Here is an 18,059-nt window from a genome sequence, read left to right on the forward strand (position 1 = left end):
CTTGTAAACTTAACACAGAAATGCCAACTGACCCAATTGGGACGTGAACAATTGGCCTTCTTGCTGTGAGGCGACAGTGCTGGCAAGTAAGCCACCGTGCCGCTCTAGAATAGCAATGTCAGTATTCAGTTTATTTCAATGTTCACCTTTAACTACATTTACATTTACTCATTCGTCAGACACTTTAATCCAAAGGGAACTAACAAATGAGGATAAAATAATCACTTCAAATCACCAGAAAGCAATATATAGATGCTAAGTTAGTTCAATATTTATTTTGCATACAAATGCACAAAACACAAACACACACATTATTAGCCCCCCTGTTTATTTTTTTCCCAATTTCTGTTTAACGGAGAAAGGATTTTTTACAACACATTTTTAAACATAATAGTTTTAATAACTCATCTCTAATAACTGATTTATATTATCTTTGCCATGATGGTAGGACATAATATTTGACTAGATATTTTTCAAGACACTTCTATTGAGCTTGAAGTGACATTTAAGAGCTTAACTAGGTTAATTAGGTTAACTAGGCAGGTTAGGGTATTTAGGCAAGTTATTGAATTATGATGGTTTGTTCAGTAGACTATCGAAAAAATATATAGCTTAAAGAGGTTAATAATATTGACCTTTAAATGTTTTTTAAAACATTAAAAACTGCTTTTATTTTAGCCTAAATAAAACAAATAAGACTTTCTCCAGAAGAAGTTCACACACACACACACACACACACACACACACACACACACACACACACACACACACACACACACACACACAGAGAGAGAGAGAGGAAAGAGTGTGATTACAGGTGGTTTGTAAAACCCACTCACCTGTGAGAAGCACACTCAGAATTGCACAATGTTATCCCATAAATTAACAATGAGGCAATTTCCCACAATTAAATGATTACTGGCCAAATTTACTAGTCAGAACAAGTTCTTTGTACAGCTTTTCTTAATTGCTTTGATGCAGTCGTCAACTGAAACTCCACAATTTCAAAACAGTTAACACACAAGTCTAAACAGCGTCACTCATTGTCAAAATGACACATTTTGCTTGAAAAACTAAATGTGCTAAAACATTTAAAATATGCAAAAAAGTCAATTTTGCCATCAAACAACAAAACGTTCAAACCAGTATATGAGCTTTTAATTAATCACAACACAATGGACAACAAAATATATTGGAAAATATATTTTTCAAACTGTGGCTGAAAACTGAAATACTGTTAAAAAACAGACTAGACAAAAATATTAAAATACTGTAAATATTTGAGAAGACTCATATAAACCAAAATACAGACAAATCTATCAGAGTAGAAGACATAGCCACTACTGACCTCCTCCATTCATGCTGGCAAAGAACAACACTGACCGGCCACCTTTTTTTTTTTAATTCTAATTAAAGATTTGTGTGAAGGAGTGTCAAACCAGTGCTTTAATGACTTCATACAAAGTTGATAGTTTCTAATAGTCAGGAATAAATGGTTTATATTTGGTTACCATAGCTAAAACTATGGAGTTTGGACTGCTTAAATAACATCCGTGTTAACAGGAAAATGTTGGGGAAAATGTGTCAATCCAATGAGAAAGGGTTTACACATTTGCCAGACATGTTTTCTGCTCGGCTGGGATAATGATAATGAAAATGGAGTGGATTCTAGTTTCTTTACCCGGTCAAAGCAAATAGGAAAAACTGTAAATTAGTACTGTTGGTATTTACAAAACATGTGCAGCGATGAATAGTGCTAAAAGAGTGTAAACGCAGCTATTTTTGCACCTGACTTTATTGAATATGATTTGTAGGAGTTTCCTGGTCATATGCCAATTTTATGTGAAGTAACTAAGTATTTTAATTAATCACAAAATGCGATTTGATAAAGTTTTCACTCCTCAAATTACAGGTATTTGCGCTATTATTTAACACACAAAAAAACATGTCTTAAATGTTGCACTTGAAATGGCTACAGCTGTTGTTGCCAGGTGGAAGCACCGCAAAGAACAGAGAGCATGTGCTTTGAGGTAGAAGATCCCACACATATTTATTTTAAATGTCAGAGGAACACACCATTCAAACATTGTTTGCTAAATATGTTTTTTTTTAATATGCTTTATGATTCAAAAGATCACTGGGAACAAACAACTGAGTCACATATTACCAGCTCAATCATCATTCCCTCAGACAGCATGTGATATATTCTTCTTGCACCTGAACTGTCAATAACACAAACAGTTTTTAAAATGTCACAGATACAGTTGAAAATGGCTTTCTTAAGTCTTTAAATTTTGAATGTAATAGGCTTTAGTTTTTGTCTTGTGCCCACCAATATTAAGCTTGTCTATTTTTTGAATATGTCTATTCTGTGGTGCTGTATTTAAATTGCACTTTTGTGTAATTCTGCCATTTAATAAACCTGGACATACATATTGATATTACAGACGTGTTTTCAGAAGTTTCTTAAAAATGGCCAGACACTCAGCTGTTTGACATGTCTTTTCACCAGTATGAAACATTAAAAGTAAATGTCTTTGTGATTGATTCTGTGGCCCATGGTATCACAAGGCAACTTTTATTAGCAGAGCACAGGTTCCTACCGAGCTCATCAGGCTGAAGTAAATGAGTGCAGAGTCAGCGGTTGATTTGTAGGGATAACAGTGCCTCGAAATTGATACGAGCACCGATTACTAGATCTACCTTCCTGCAGATTTCAGTCGCAACCCTGATCGAACATACTTGTCTGTAATTACCAAGTGCTGTTTCAGGTCCTAATTAATGGAGTATATGCACACAGACTTTTAATTTTCAGTCTGCCAGTCCAAGGGCTTCTGGTGACCTGTCGCACCATTACAAAATTGCCACGTTTAAGAACTGATTTCTTTCAAATTCAGTGATCTTCATTGCCTGATTAACATACAAAATAAAATGGGTCTCAGAATGGACAAGAGGCACAGTATTAAAATTAAACATTTCCGCACCATGTCTTGTGGAAATATGGAAAATTATTTTACCCCAGTATATTTAATGGAGTTTCTGCGCAAGCCTGCCACTGACGCCGCTTTCATTTACACAGTCTTTCATCCTGTTTTATGCTTCAACAATTAAATGAATGCTTAAGCCTATTGAACTGGTCTATTTTAATAACATTGTAATATCGTTACTGTAAAAGAAAAGTATGGATAATAGTCACATAAACCTTTTACCAGTAGTTTATTGTTGGCTGAAAACACTAGCTGTGCCTATACCTCATTGGTCAAGTTGTGTTTGTCAGGGTTGGAGCTGAACTCTGCAGGAAGTAGATCTCCAGGAACATGGTGGTCATCTGGTGTAGATTGACAAAATAAAGGTATAACATGTACTCCTTTTGGTTCAGTATGCTGTGTTCATACCAGATGCGGAACACGCAAATAAATTGTACTATTTTCATGTAACTAGCAAAGTAAGTTTAACTCACTTCATTTATGCATTAAATTCAATTCACAATAGACGTGGATTTGCATCATGGGAAGGGCTTCTTTCTGCCCGTTGACTCTAGCTTCATTGCTAAATGGCTAAACGTGGATTTTATTGAGAGAACAACTGTGCTTATGTGCTTTAGGAAGGCTGAAAAACAGCATATATTAGTTCGGGGCCGAGTCTGAGTCCATGAACTTCAAGTTCATCCACTTGCGCCATGTCATAAATCACACCCCTAAAAGAGCAAGCTCCTGATTGGTTAATCAGAGCGATTTGTGCGAATTACACTGCAGGATGTCTATTTGGGTCTTTGCAAACATGTAAACACTCCCACTTGACGCTTCATCCGTGTCTATTGTTAAAGCAGCATTAGAGACTTGTTTCTCTTTATTCTAAATCAGTTGTAGAAGCTTGATGGTGTTGGATGGGAAGCAGCCAAGAAAGTATTGCAAGAATCCATCTTGGAGAGGAGAAGAGCTTGGACATGCATTTGAGCAGCATGTTTGGTTAAGAAAGGTCTAATCTACCAGGTGTCAAATAAAGCAAATCTGAAAGAACAGACTAGTCATCAATAACTACTCCTAGGTTCCTGACATTCCTAGAAGGAGTTATTGTCAAGGTGCCCTGCTGTATAGTGAAGTTGTGGTTAAGCTTTGGGCTGGCCGAGATAAATTCAGTTTGGATATTGCATTGAATTATTAATTTGTGAATTGGACTAATCTAGCTGTATCTGTTTTCATTTCAAAAGCTCACTGATTCAAATATTCAGTGTGAATCTCCCATTAAAGATTCACTAATTTAAATGATCATATCAGTGGCTGTTTCTCAATATGCGTTCTTGCGTCCTCATGTTCTCGTGTAACGTCATCATCTACTGCCAAAGTTCAGTTTCAAAACTCAAAATCGCAAAAACGGAGGATGCATGAAAGTTCTCGAATGTGTTCTTGATAACAAGGATGCATCGATGCAGACTTAAACACCAAACTCGTTCTGTCTTTTCGCATGCCGGGGTTTGGTTTTCCGAGGTGACCGCTCTTCACAAGAACGCAAGTCTGTTCTCAGCATTCTTGGAATTGAAAACGGCCAGAGTGAGTCTCCAGTTAACGACTCACATATTCAAATGGTCTGGTCAGAGCAACTCAACCAATCAGGTCAGAGTGAGTCTAAAATTGATGATTTACCAATTCAAATCATCTGATCACAGCAAGCCTCCAATTACTGATTCAGTGATGCAAATGATCTGGCCAAAGCAAGTGTACAGTTAAAGATTACAGAAATGTCTTTATTTGTATATTATTTGTATCCGAACCATCTGGGTTTTATTATTGTAATTTTTATCAATAATTATCAATAGTAATTACATCCCATTATTTGTAATAAAACCAAAAGAATACCTAAAACAATCACGTACAATTTTGTAATTTTAAAATCGGAAAAGAACACTTAATACTTTACAGAAGTAATATTTTATTTATTTTTAGTATTATTTTAATTTAACACATGATTTGTGTAGCTTGTCAGCAGTTCTCCTGAAAAAATAATAAAAAATTACATTTAAGGTAATAAGGGCGTCATGGTGGCTCAGTGGTTAGCACTGTTGCCTCACAGCTGGAAGGTCTCTGGTTTGAGTCCTGGCTGGGGCAACTGGCATTTCTGTGTGGAGTTTGCATGTTCTCCCTGTGTTGGCATGGGTTTCCTCCGTGTGCTCCGGTTTCCCCTAGTCTAAAGACATGCACTATAGGTGAATTAAATAAACTAAATTGGCCGTAGTGTGTGTTTGAATGCGTGTGTATAGGTGTTTCCCAGTACTGGGTTGCGGCTGGAAGGCCATCCACTGTGTAACACATTTGATGGATTAGTTGGTGGTTCATTCCACTGAAATAGAGACTATGCGAAGGAAAATTATAAATGAATAAATTAATTTAAGGTAATAGCCTCATAAGAATTGATTCAATCGTTTACAATAATCAATGGGTTTGACACAAGTAATTAACATCAAATATTTTTAATCAAGATAACTTGAGCCTGATGATTAGCCTATATATTTGAATTAGTGTATGTTTACTGTGTGTAACTGGAGTCTCTAAACATTGACTGTTTTCTGTGCTTGTACAATCCATTTTTTACCAGCATGCCACTCTTGGCTAGAATTAACTGGATTATGGACCATCAAAGGTCTGGCTCTGTGAGACTAGACAAAACCTGACCCACAAACACAGAACGTCCACACAGGTGGATATTGATGTTCAAGAGGCCAGACTTTGTCAATGTGTGTCTATGCGGCCTAAAACAATGCTGATGTTCTAACAAGCCAACGGTGCTTTTCAAAACAACAGCTAAAGTACTAATGACACTCAGCTTCTTTTCAGAAATAGGTCAAAACTTAATTCACTGACCCAACATAGTGTGTAAACCTCCGATTCTTTTTTTTTTTTTACAGAGAGAGCTCACATACTTTTCTTTCTTTAGTGCCACAGAAACACCATTCTGTGGCTCAATTTATTACCCTGCTGTATTCTCTGGAGCTCCATTATGATTCCAAGGCGCTTTGACACTCAGAACTTGGCATTTAAAAGTGCTTTCTCCTCATGGCTGAGGCCAAAAGAGAAACTCTATCAAAAGCCTTGTCCAAGTCACAAATGAGTACAGACAGTCACTGGCTGAGACACGCAGACACGCTGATCTGATACAGTCACATCACTGCTGAAAACATACTGATCATTAATGAAACCACGCTGTTCCATATGTATTACTTTAAATTACTATTTAGTGTTGGGGATTTATATCAACTTAAGATTTTTATAGAGTTATGACAAGGCCCACACGAAATTTGCGCGCGCAGAAATCCACAGATTTATGCAGATTTTCACCCCATCATTAAGTCTATTTATTTAGTTGTGTGTAAATGTGTGTACATTTAATTTATTCAGTTTTTTAATTAATTCGAGTAATATTACAGAGTAATATGTAAACGTTCATATGATTTACTTACAATACAGTTTGTAAAGTAATAATTTCTGTCTTTTAGTAGATATATGGAAGATATATTATATGAGAGACTTGCTTTATTTACCAAATAAATGAATCGAATAGGATTTGTATTGTAAACATTAAATAAAAGTTTAAAATGAATAATTTATGATGGCACCTATGATGAAAATCATCTTTTTGAAGCTGTATGGACAGAACTGTGTGCAGGTATAGCAGGGCTCGAAATAAACCTTTTTGCTTGGTAGCACCGGTGCTCCTAACTTTAAAAATTTAGGTGCAACAGCCAAAATTTAGTCGCACTTATAAGCATTGTTACTACAAGTTTTATACAAACATATTTATTGCATTTGAAATCAACTCTAATCAAACTAACAAGGAAAAAAATATATATGCAAGCGTGAGGAAAATATGTCTCAACGAAATCCCGTCATCATAAGAAAATAGATTTTTATAACATAGCTGAGTGACCAAAAGATACACGGACAGCTCACCGGACCTGCACGCACTGCTTGACATGAATGAATCTGTTAATGATATAGCTGTGCAGTTCTCACGGGTCGTGTCTTATATTGCACTGATGTTTTTGACATATACTGTACCTTATTATATGTATACGTCATGTTAATAGCAATACTTTTCATGAGTAGTGATATTACATGGTTAACATGGTGTTAAATTTTACATATAACTGCCACTTGCACGGCAGAAACTATCTGGCGATTATATGAAGGATTAAACAGAAGCTCTCGTGCTAGATGTGGCACGCAGTTACCTGAAAATTCCACCCCACAGACTTCTCATAGCGGACTTGAAGCCACTGGAAGTCTTTTATCCATTCTGCGTGAATGTCTCCCAAATCCGCGCATGTGGTGAATATTTTGCAGTAAAAACTGGTCGCACACAACAATTTTTAGCACTCACTCAAATGCTCCCAAATATATTTTGAGGTCGCATAGGTAAAATTTCGGGCGCATATGCGACCAAAATGGTCGCAATTTCGAGCCCTGTATAGTGTGTCCACAATCTTATTAGAGTGATAAAAAGACAAGTCTCTTCTTTTAAATTTCCTGACGTTAAAATAGGATCCAAATCCCTCTCATTTTGAGGCCCACGGCAACATGATGTAGGAGTGTGGTTTTCCCCACCCACAGAACTGATTGACAGCCGCATAATAATATGTCTCCGTAGTAACGCAAATAATCATATCAACAAGACAAGACATGCGCAAATTGGAATTAAAAGATCTGTTCAGCTCTCTGTGATCATCAATCATCATCAAATATGATCGAGAATGAGTTTTACAAGTTTAAAATGTTTTTAAAACAGAGCATATGTGTAATGAATTACAGCTATTTTACCGTCTTTATCACCACAGCTGCATGTCAGTAAAATTATCAAAGAAGAAGCTTCAATCGTGGTTTGTGGACATGAAATCAAGTTTTTTGTACATTAACAACGGATGTACATTCAGCAGTGGATATTAACGTGTATCATGTCACATTTGCCATGTAAAAACAGTGCAAAAGTTAAACATACGTGCTGTGTGTGTTTGTGTGAACATTGTAACAACATTGTGTGTGACTCATCGTAGTAGAAAGGCTTGAATTAACTCCACAACAAATACATCAAATACTCATTGGGAAAATTCTTACTGTAGTATTTCTCTCAAACGTTACGTGAGATCTGCTTCCTTCATGTCTGTCACTGTGCTGTTTATCTGACGCAGCCGAGGCGGTAAATGAGGTACGTGAACGGTGGGTAGGGAGAAATAGCATTAAATGCACAGACAAAAACAGCTACATTGTGTTTAGAGCAGAAAATCCAACATTCGGAATGGTATAATAAATAATGTGATGGGTGTTTTGAGCTGAAACTTTACAGACACATTCTGGAGACACAAACGGCTTATCTTAAATCTTCATAAAGGGGTAAAAAAGGTGCCCTTTAAAAAGAGTGCAAAGGAAATACTGTATTTAAAAAAGGTATTTAGAAAATGCACTCACATGTCACACTGCATTTTTTTACTTCATGGCCACTAAAGAATATTAGTAAAAATGTTAAACAATTAGCAGCATTTAATAAACCAAACATTTCACTCCAATGCATTAAAACAGATCCAAAACAAAGCCCAGAGGACTAACTACGGATCACATCCATTTCCAAGATGACTCATAAAACTTAAGCAGTAGTTGCAGAGCTCTACTGAAGTGCACCATATAAAATGCAATAAAAATCAAGCCCGGTAACCTAAATGCATACTCACACCTGCAGAAGTGTTGACACATAAAACACCTGCTACTTAGCAAAAGTAGCACATCATCCTTGAACATCTCTTGACCGAAGAGTACCACAGAAAAACAAACAAAACAAAAAACAGATAGCATCAACGTCCTACTCATCACGCCAATAGTACAACTCACTATTAAGCTCGAGACATCCCCAACTAACTCCAGACGCCAATATTGATCAACCTGTATAATGACAAGTGACAAAACAACAAAAACTAACATGCCTGTACCAGCATTCCCAGTGAAACATCAGTTAAAGTCCTCACTGGCTCTAATCCAACATGCATGAAAACAGCAGAACGCAACCAACACTTGGACCAAATGACAACACACTCGCATCAGGTGAATCAGAAGCGAACGACTGCAGTCTCTTACCAGATCGTCCAGGATGGAGACGGGGAAATCAAACATGCACATCTTCACAGGTTGAGCCAGAGCTTTATGCAGGCTGAACAGAGATTTGGGCTCCATCTTACCCGATGGAGAGAGTGTAGGCTGCTGTCCAGGCGCCTGCTTCATATTAGGGGAATGCTGCTCCCCCTTGTCTGCTCTCATTGATACACAACTCCCTCCCTCTCTCGTGCTCTCTCCCTTTCAGTCGTTCCCTTTCCAGAGTGAGTGCACAGGCAAAAACTACTCGCCTCTCTCTGTATTTCCCTGTGCACAAACAGGAACTTGCTGTCGCTGTCAGTAACACTCTGTCTACTTCTGTCGCCTCAGGAGACGGTAAGAAATCTGAACAACTCGACCTCCTCCTCCTTCTCCTCCTCCTCCAAGGGTTTCCTTTTGCACATAGTCTCTAACAATCTCCTAACCATGTCAACACCCACGCCTATACAGTACATGCGACGTAGGTATGCAGGTACATTTCGCTTTAAAATGCAGTATCTCTGCGTAACAGTGTATCTCTCTCTGTCTCTTTCCCCCTCCCTTTTAAGCCCCACATTCACTCCATGGATACTGCTAACAGTCCTTTTCCAGCATGTGAAGATATATAGGAGAGTTTCCTGGATGTTTTTCCCCTTAGAGACCCTCTGTTTGTGTATCTGGATCATGTTTTTGCTGGCGCAACACAAAAAGTGTGTTTTTGCACGTGTGACCAGTCTGCCCAGTGACCTGTAAGTGAGTCTGGATCCTAGAAAAAAGCCCACACATACACTCACACACACATAAATGGCCGACATACTCTCAGATCCATTAAAGAGTTGAAAAAAATTGCAATGCCCTAACATTAAATCTAGGTCACACCGCTTTTTCGAGCTGTCCTGTAGTAAAACAGGCTTAATGATAACATCTGAACGAGTCAAGGGAGGGATGCAGAATGGAAGAATAGTTCCTGTGAGGCCACCGTACATGCAACAGGAGTAGCACACAGTTCAATATCATACATGTGATGATTATCTAACAGCAGATATAGTTGAGGAGCGCAGGGAGGTGGCACTCTATTATGAAAGCACAGACTGTGGGAACTGTTTTGAAATGCAGAGGATATCCTACGCAGCCATAGAGCGATGTGGTTGCCATGGAGACAGCAAACGCTCAACCTTTGAAAAGAGATGCCTAGAGGAACTGCAATAAAGCCCACAGAGACGACTGTATTTGCACAAGAGCGCCCTACCTCACTACAGAGACGTGTGCACAAAAGCAGCTTCTGTTTAAAATATGTCTCACATTGAGGCGCTTCACTTGCGTTCTGTAGGGTGCATGGCTGTTGAAATTCAGGCAGAATATGCACGAACATGTCTTGCCTACATTCGCTTCATTCCAATCACGTCCAGACATGTGCAAGTTCTTGGGAACATCTTGAATTTTGAAAAAGTACCTCTCACGTGTGTAAGGCATTCAATGGTTGTATAGGCTGATTCAGAGTCATAGGAAAACATTTTAATTTGTTACAATTAATAATAATAGTAATAGTAATAATAATAATAATACTAATAATAATAATTCCCTACATTTATAAAGCGCTTTTCTAGACACTCAAAGGGCTTTACACATTGGGGGGAATCTCCTTATCCACCACCCGTGTGCAGCATCCACCTGGATGACAAGACGTCAGCCTTATTGCGCCAGTCATTTATGATAGGGGGATGGTTATGAGGCCATGATAGACAGGGACCAGTGGGTAAATTTGACCAGGATGACGGGACTAAACCCCTACTCTTTTTTTGAAGGACGTCCTGATATTTTATTTAACGACCACAGAGGGTCAGGACATCGGTTGAATGTTTTATCCAAAATACGATGCTCACTGAGCAGTATAGAGTACCCTTCACTATACTGGGGCATTAGGACTCACACAGACTGCAGGGTGAGCACCCCCTGCTGGCCTCACTAAGACTACACTAACAGCAACCTAGCTTTCGTATGTGGTCTCCCATCCATGAATTGACCTGGCTCAGCCCTGCTTGGCTTCAATGGGCAACCATGTGCGAGTTGCAGAGAGCTAGCTGTCGGCTAATTTACAAGCCACTAAATTAGGTACACCTTTGAGTGCTTCTTTTGAATTCTCTATGGCATAGGTTTATCAAAGGGCTGATAACACATTTGTAAGATTTATGTGAACTTGTTGACAGAATCTCCTATTCTAGCACAAGCCAAAGGTGCTCTATTTAATTAAGATCTGGTCACTGTGGCGTTTTTAAAAAAAATGTGTTGATTTAAGGTCTATAACATTATATATTGTTCTGCTAGCGGTAGCATCACTGGGTGGGTGCATTGTTGTCATAGTGGGATGGACATGGTCAGCAGCAATACTCAGGTAGTCTGGGGTGTTTAGCATTTCATGATTTTGCCAAGTACTATGTGATCCTGGATTAACATCTGTGTTGATCCTGGAACATCATTTAAAAAAAAAAAATGAAATCCATACCTATAATCTATACCATAACTGTAAATCATTCCCAATTCAGAGGGGAATAATAGATGGAGAAGTGTATAAACCTAACCATAAGCCTAAACTTAACGTAAATGGTAAACGTATCTCTTAATTCTGATTGGCTGATTGGAATGTTGTTCCAGCATCAACATAGGTGTTAAACCAGGAACATGTCTTACGTGGTGAAATCAGGTTGGCGGGAGTGTTGAAGCAACCCAGCAAGCATTTTTTAATTTTAGCTGTCAGTGAAAGTTTAATAGACGTCTAAGACTGGGTCAACATTAGACTAGTCATCAAATAAACACAAATAAATTATGCTACATAAAGTCTAATCTGTCTATTTGACAACTAGTCTAGTTTTGGGCTATTCTTAGATGTCTATTAGATTTTAACTGACAGCCCACGTTTAGCCTTGCTGTCTACATTTAGATGTCTATTAGATGTAAATTAAACACAAAATGTTTGCTGGGAATGCTCAGATGGAACTAATGAGTAAATGTGTCAAGAAAATCTCAGCCAGAACCATTGATAGTAGGCAGGGATGATCTATGCTTTCTTGTTGTTTGTGCCAAATTCTGATCATCCATATGTCACAGCAAATGTCCTGATTCATCAGACAACCCTCTTCCGGTCTTCTATTGTTCAATTTTTGTAATTTTTTTGTAAACTGTAGCTTCAGTCTCCTGTTTTTAGATGGCAGGACTGTAGTTGTCTTCTGCTGATGTAGCTCATCTGCTTCAAGTATAGACCTTTTTCTTGGAACGCAAAATTACCCATTATGCTTTGCGTGTATGCGCAAGGAGAATGCAAAGAACTTCCGGTCGGCAGCTAATGCGTGTAAACAGTCACATATGGACAGCTTCGAAACGATAGTTTTAATCTATTTACCTGCTTTTATTCTCTTTGAACTAATACTGTTGTCCATCCGCACCACCTCCTGTACTGATCATTTAAAGAAATGCGATCTAATAGGATGGAAAACAGCTGCTGTGAGGCATCTTCTCCAGTTTAAATGAAGCCTTGTCATCGCTAAAGTCAACGTTTTCTCTTTATTTCAAATATATAACCAGCCCAAACAAATGTAATTCACCAAAATGTTTGACACACACACGTATAGCCTGTACTGTGCCACTGACACACTGATTTAATAACTGTGACAAAGTGAAAATATAGGCTAGTGTCATTTCGAAATGACAGAAAAACACAAACCGTGGTAAAAACAACACACGAAATAAAACACAAACGGCGCGCGATTAGAATGAACAGCAAATCAGCCAGCAGAGGATCAATAACAGACTTTTATTGGTCATTTTTGTAAATTGCACGACTTTCATACCTGCTAAGTTTCATGCCAGTACTCTGGTTTGCGCTCTCTCTCTCTCTGTGTGTGTGTGTGTGTGTGCACGTGTATTTCTGACGGCAGACACGTGAATTAGGAGAATGTTTTTCTCGTATTTCTGACGCGCTTGAACCACATGTGACATTATGACGGCTTTAACAGACACATTTCTAAGTTGTGTGTCACAAAAACACTGTTATCCATTAAAAAAGTTATTTGAACCCCATTTTCGGAGCACAAATTACCAGGGGCCTCATGTATCAACGCTGCGTACGCACAAAAACTTTGCGTACGCCAGGTTTCATGCTCAGAATCGCTCACGTTTGGATTTACTAACAATGAACTGAACATGGGAATGTGCGCAGCTTCACGGCAGCTTTCTGGCAGGCGTACGCACATTTTTTGTGCGTGTCTGTTTCATTGCCATTGGCGACTTCTAGAGGCAGTTGTGTTAAATTCATCTCCACAAAGTGTCTGAGCCTTGCAATCACAGCTGTATGAAACGGGTTCAGCAGGTATATAAGGTTTTCATACCATACATTTGACCAGCTAAACATTAAAGCACAATTTGCAGCAGTCGCCTGTTTTCCCAATGTAATCTGAGCGATCTACCGCACGCACATTGCTATAAAGACACTATCTGAAGATGAATTTGCATGCGTGAATCAGAAACATTTCCATTCAATAAATGTGCAAATAAAATATGATGCTTATTGATATGAACTTATTGATGATTCCTACTTGTCTTTCTCGTGATAAATAGTTGGCAAAATCTGATATGTAGCGGGGGAAAAACAAGAAAGAGTTCATCAGACGCTGGATTCGAGCCGAGATCATGCTCGAACGTATCAATTCATGATCAAAAGCGTCTTACGAGCGCACCACTGAGACTGTTAAGCATCCTGCAACATTTTACAGATATAAACCACACTATTTCTTTTTTTTTTAATGCACTCAGTGCGATGTTCAGACCCAACTGTGTTGACCGCATCAGCTAAACTCTCCCACTCTATTTTTTTCTTTTGTTGTTAATTCCGGAGAACAAACTTGCAAATAACACCGCTTTTCTCCGGTCTACCTCCGAAAGCAGCACCTCCAATTCACATTCTGTTCAAAGTTTCTCTTTTTGCTTGATTTTGCCATTGCTTTTTCGTTGGGTTTTCCATTAGCATAGTCATTAGCATATTCATACGGGGAGGAGGCAGGGAGGGGTTTTGTGCTCGTGCATGTTGCGCTCAGTTTCACGTTCATTCAGATGTACAAAAGAATATGCGTGAGATTCGGCGTACGCAGTGTTTCATACATCTGAATTTTTTTCTGCGTACGCACATTTACAGCTTTGTGCGTACGCAATGTTTTAGTAAGATTTCCACGCAAGTCTTCGTACATGAGGCCCCAGTTGTACACGCTGTAAACGGAAGTTTTTAGCATTCTACCGGAAGACGCTGGTCGCTATGGCGCCCTCCATGCAGCAGCCATGAAAAAGGTCTATAATAATCTCTGTTCAGAGATACTCTTCAGCAGACTTTGGTGGTTCTTTGAGTCTATGAAAAACAGTTTGACCATTTTCCTCTGACAATCAACAAGACATTTCTGCATTTTCTCTTTCTGGACCATTCTCTGTACACCATAGAGATGGTCGTAGATCAGCAGTTTCTTAAATACTTTGCATTGACCTACAGACATGTGATTATATATTTGTGTTACAAGCACTGTACTCAAATTTATACAATTTTTAGAATAGAAATTATTAATTTGTTAATTTTCCTTCGACTTAGTCTCTGATTTATCAAAGCTCGCCACAGAAGAATGAATCGCCAACTATTCCAACATAAGTTTTACGAAGCGGATGCCATTCCAGTTGAAACAGTACTGGGAAACACCCATACACGCTCGCATTCACACACAAACTCATACACTGCAGCCAATTTAGTTCCACCAATTCTCTTATAGGGCATGTCTTTGGAATGTGTGGGAAATCGGAGCACCTGGAGAAAACACATTCGAACACATGGAGAACATGCAAACTCCACCCAGAACTGCCAACTGGCCCAGCTAGGATATGAACCAGTGACCTTCTTGCTGTGAGGCAACAGTCCTAACAAGTGAGCCACCATGCCACACTAGAATAGAAACATCAGTATTCAGTTAATTTCAATGCTACATGTGATTTTAGCCATCACAACATTATAAGGAATTCTGGATATTATATATACTACTGTTTAAAGGTTTAGGATAGGTAAGAATTGTTTGAATATAAATACATAAATTCAGACACAGACCCACCCCCTTTAAGCACTCCTGGCTTTATAAACACTCTCTAACTGACAAGAACTGTGTGTTGTAGAATAAGAGTTCATAGAAAGTCAGGGAAGGAAGCACAGATCCTTTCTAAACACAGAGATCCAGCTCAACACAAAGACAGGACAGGGTGGTGTTGGAGAGGAACTGTTGGAGCTGTTCACTTTAATGTTCCACTCGGCCTCAGGACACTGGCAATGGAATCATGGAGAAACTTTACACGTCGATGGGAAACTTCTGTCTCGAGAAAAAATTTCCAAAAGCTTTACTTTAACAACCACATGTGCATGCAGGCTATTTTAGCAGCATGAATGTGGCAATTCCTCTGCTGTTGAGAACGGTTCTCTGTAATTTTAGAAGTTACAGTGATGCAAGATAAACTTGTTTATAAGGCACTGCAACAACATGTGTCATTTGAAATAAATGTAACTATTAGGCTTCTAACTGGTAGACCATGAGACTTGTGGTGACATGATACACATCCTATTGCCAAAGAGAACGCCACAAGATTCTGCATCCTCTTTATTGTGTAATGACTCATCGATTATAACATGCTGTAAACAACTGTCTGCACATTCTTAAAAGCCTTTGCTTTGTTTATAACATCAGTCAAACAATGCTGAGTTTCAATTTTTCCTGGTGTAGAACTTTTTCCTTTTGCTTGTTTCCATATTGGTACAAAGAACACACACAGGGAGTGAGTGATGGGAACACAAACCTGTTGTTCCGAATCAATCATTTGTTAGTAAAAAGCCTGACAAGACATGTAAAATTGTAACTACGACTCCTGCTGGTGACCCACAGAAAACAGCACAGGTCTGGGCTAAACATTAAACAATCATTTCTCATAATCAAAATGTTGGATGCGGGAGAAATGGGCAGGAATGAAAATATGAGCCGAATTATTATGGGAAGGAAACCAAGGCAGAATATCTCTAAAAAGTCAAGGCGAAATTTTACCAACAGTGGATCTTGACAGGACAAACCACAAACCAGCAACAGGGTACTGGTCCCCCAAGGTTCAGCCATGCATAAAGGCAACAAAGGATTTCCATCTGATCTGAAACAATCATTTTAAATCTGAATGATAGTTATGAGAGGATTGTTTATGACACAGAGCACTTCATTCCTCTTTCCACCATCAGAAGTGCCTATATGTGCATGTGTGTGTGTCAGAACTGGAACATGGAGCAAAAGAAGAAGGTCATCTCAGATGGGTCTTGTTTTCTTTTTCATCAAATAAATGGCTGTTTACATGGATGGAATTATGGCTCTAGGATGCAATGTGAGACAAAGACAAGCCATTGGAGTGGATTATGATGCTCTGAGCAACCTAGTAAACCCTGTGTTTGGAGATTCATTAGGACGCAAGTTTGACACATGCTATACAACTCCTGCAGGTGACCCACAGGAAACAGCATAGCTGTGGGTTAAGTTTTAGGCAAACAATAATTTCTCATCATCAAGTAATGTGCAGGAATTAACATATGAGCCAAATTATTAAGGGAAGTTAACCAAGGCAGAATATCTCTAAAAAGCAGAGGCAAAACTTTCTCTAGGATGCAATGCGAGACAAAGACCAGCCATTGAAGTGGATTGTGATGCTCTGAGTAATCCAGGAACCCTGGGTTTGGAGATTCATTAGGACGTAAGTTTGACACATGCTACCTACCTTAACATTGATCACTTGTGTAAGTGGCCTATTACAGCAGGACTGCCATTGTTTAGGAAAGTTTAAAAGAACATGACGATGAGACATCCTGGCCTCCATATTCACTAGATCAACACCTAACTGAAACTAACAATGGCTCCACTTTGCTTGCTCCCTAAAAAAACAAAGGAACTGCTGCTAATATCTAGGTGCCAGATACTATATCTTGCAGAGCCCATGCCTTGGCAGGTTACAATGGAAGCATCCAGAGGACTAGCGTCATATTAGGCAAGTGGTCATAATGTTTTGGTATATACATGTTTGTGTGTGTCTTACTAAAATTGAAAAATAATAAATTAAGAGTAATAACATCAATCATCGGGCCAATACAGTGTTACAGTGGGTATAGCACAATCGCAATCAAGAAGGTCGCTGGTTTGAGCCTTGGTTGGGTCAGTTGGCATTTCTGTGTGAAGTTTGCATGTTCTCTCTGTTCATGTGGTTTTCCTCTGGGTGCTCCAGTTTCCCCCACAAGTCCAAAAACAAACATGTGGTATAGGTGAATTGGGTAAGCTAAATTGTATGTGTGTGTGAATGAGTGTGTATGGATATTTCCCAGTGATGGGTTGCAGCTGGAAGTGCATCCGCGGTGTAAAACATATGCTGGATAAGTTGGCGGTTCATTCCAAACTTAGTGTAATATATATTAGGCTATTTGACAGATCTTTAATGATTTTATTCAGGTGCTTTAAAAAGTCTGTTATTCATTTATTTTAAATGAAATAGGTAATAAAATAATAACATGATGTAATTAGCTTATAGAAACTAATATTTGTGTAAATAAAATTGACCTACTAAAACTCAAGGGTCTAAAGTCTGAAGCGGCTGATATAATGAATAGGAATACTTAGGGTGAGGGTTAGCCTGTAAACTTTTTTAAGTAAAGGTTGTCTTTGTTGGTTTAACATAATTTACTTTGTTATGCAATTAGGCGTAGCAGTGGCGCAGTAGGTAGTGCTGTCGCCTCACAGCAGGAAGGCTGCTAGTTCGATCCTCTGCTCAGTTGGCGTTTCTGTGTGGAGTTTGCATGTTCTCCTGCGATTGTGTGGGTTTCCTCCGGGTGCTCCGGTTTCCAAGGACATGTGGTAC

At 38.7% G+C, this 18,059-nt stretch overlaps 1 protein-coding gene across 1 annotated transcript in view; it reads right to left on the reverse strand.

Moving 5' to 3' along the window:
• Positions 1 to 9,451, reverse strand: part of ralgds (ral guanine nucleotide dissociation stimulator) — a 51,939-nt gene extending 42,488 nt beyond the window's left edge. Inside the window, exon 1 of the mRNA XM_009304057.5 lies at positions 9,117 to 9,451. Within this exon, the coding sequence (XP_009302332.1) occupies positions 9,117 to 9,296 (180 nt within the window). The 5' untranslated portion in view covers positions 9,297 to 9,451. The remainder of the gene's footprint in view (positions 1 to 9,116) is intronic.
• Between the last annotated feature and the right edge of the window lie 8,608 nt (positions 9,452 to 18,059).

The sequence above is a fragment of the Danio rerio genome, chromosome 8 (genome assembly GCF_049306965.1).
Source record: "Danio rerio strain Tuebingen ecotype United States chromosome 8, GRCz12tu, whole genome shotgun sequence".
Lineage (NCBI taxonomy): Eukaryota > Metazoa > Chordata > Actinopteri > Cypriniformes > Danionidae > Danio > Danio rerio.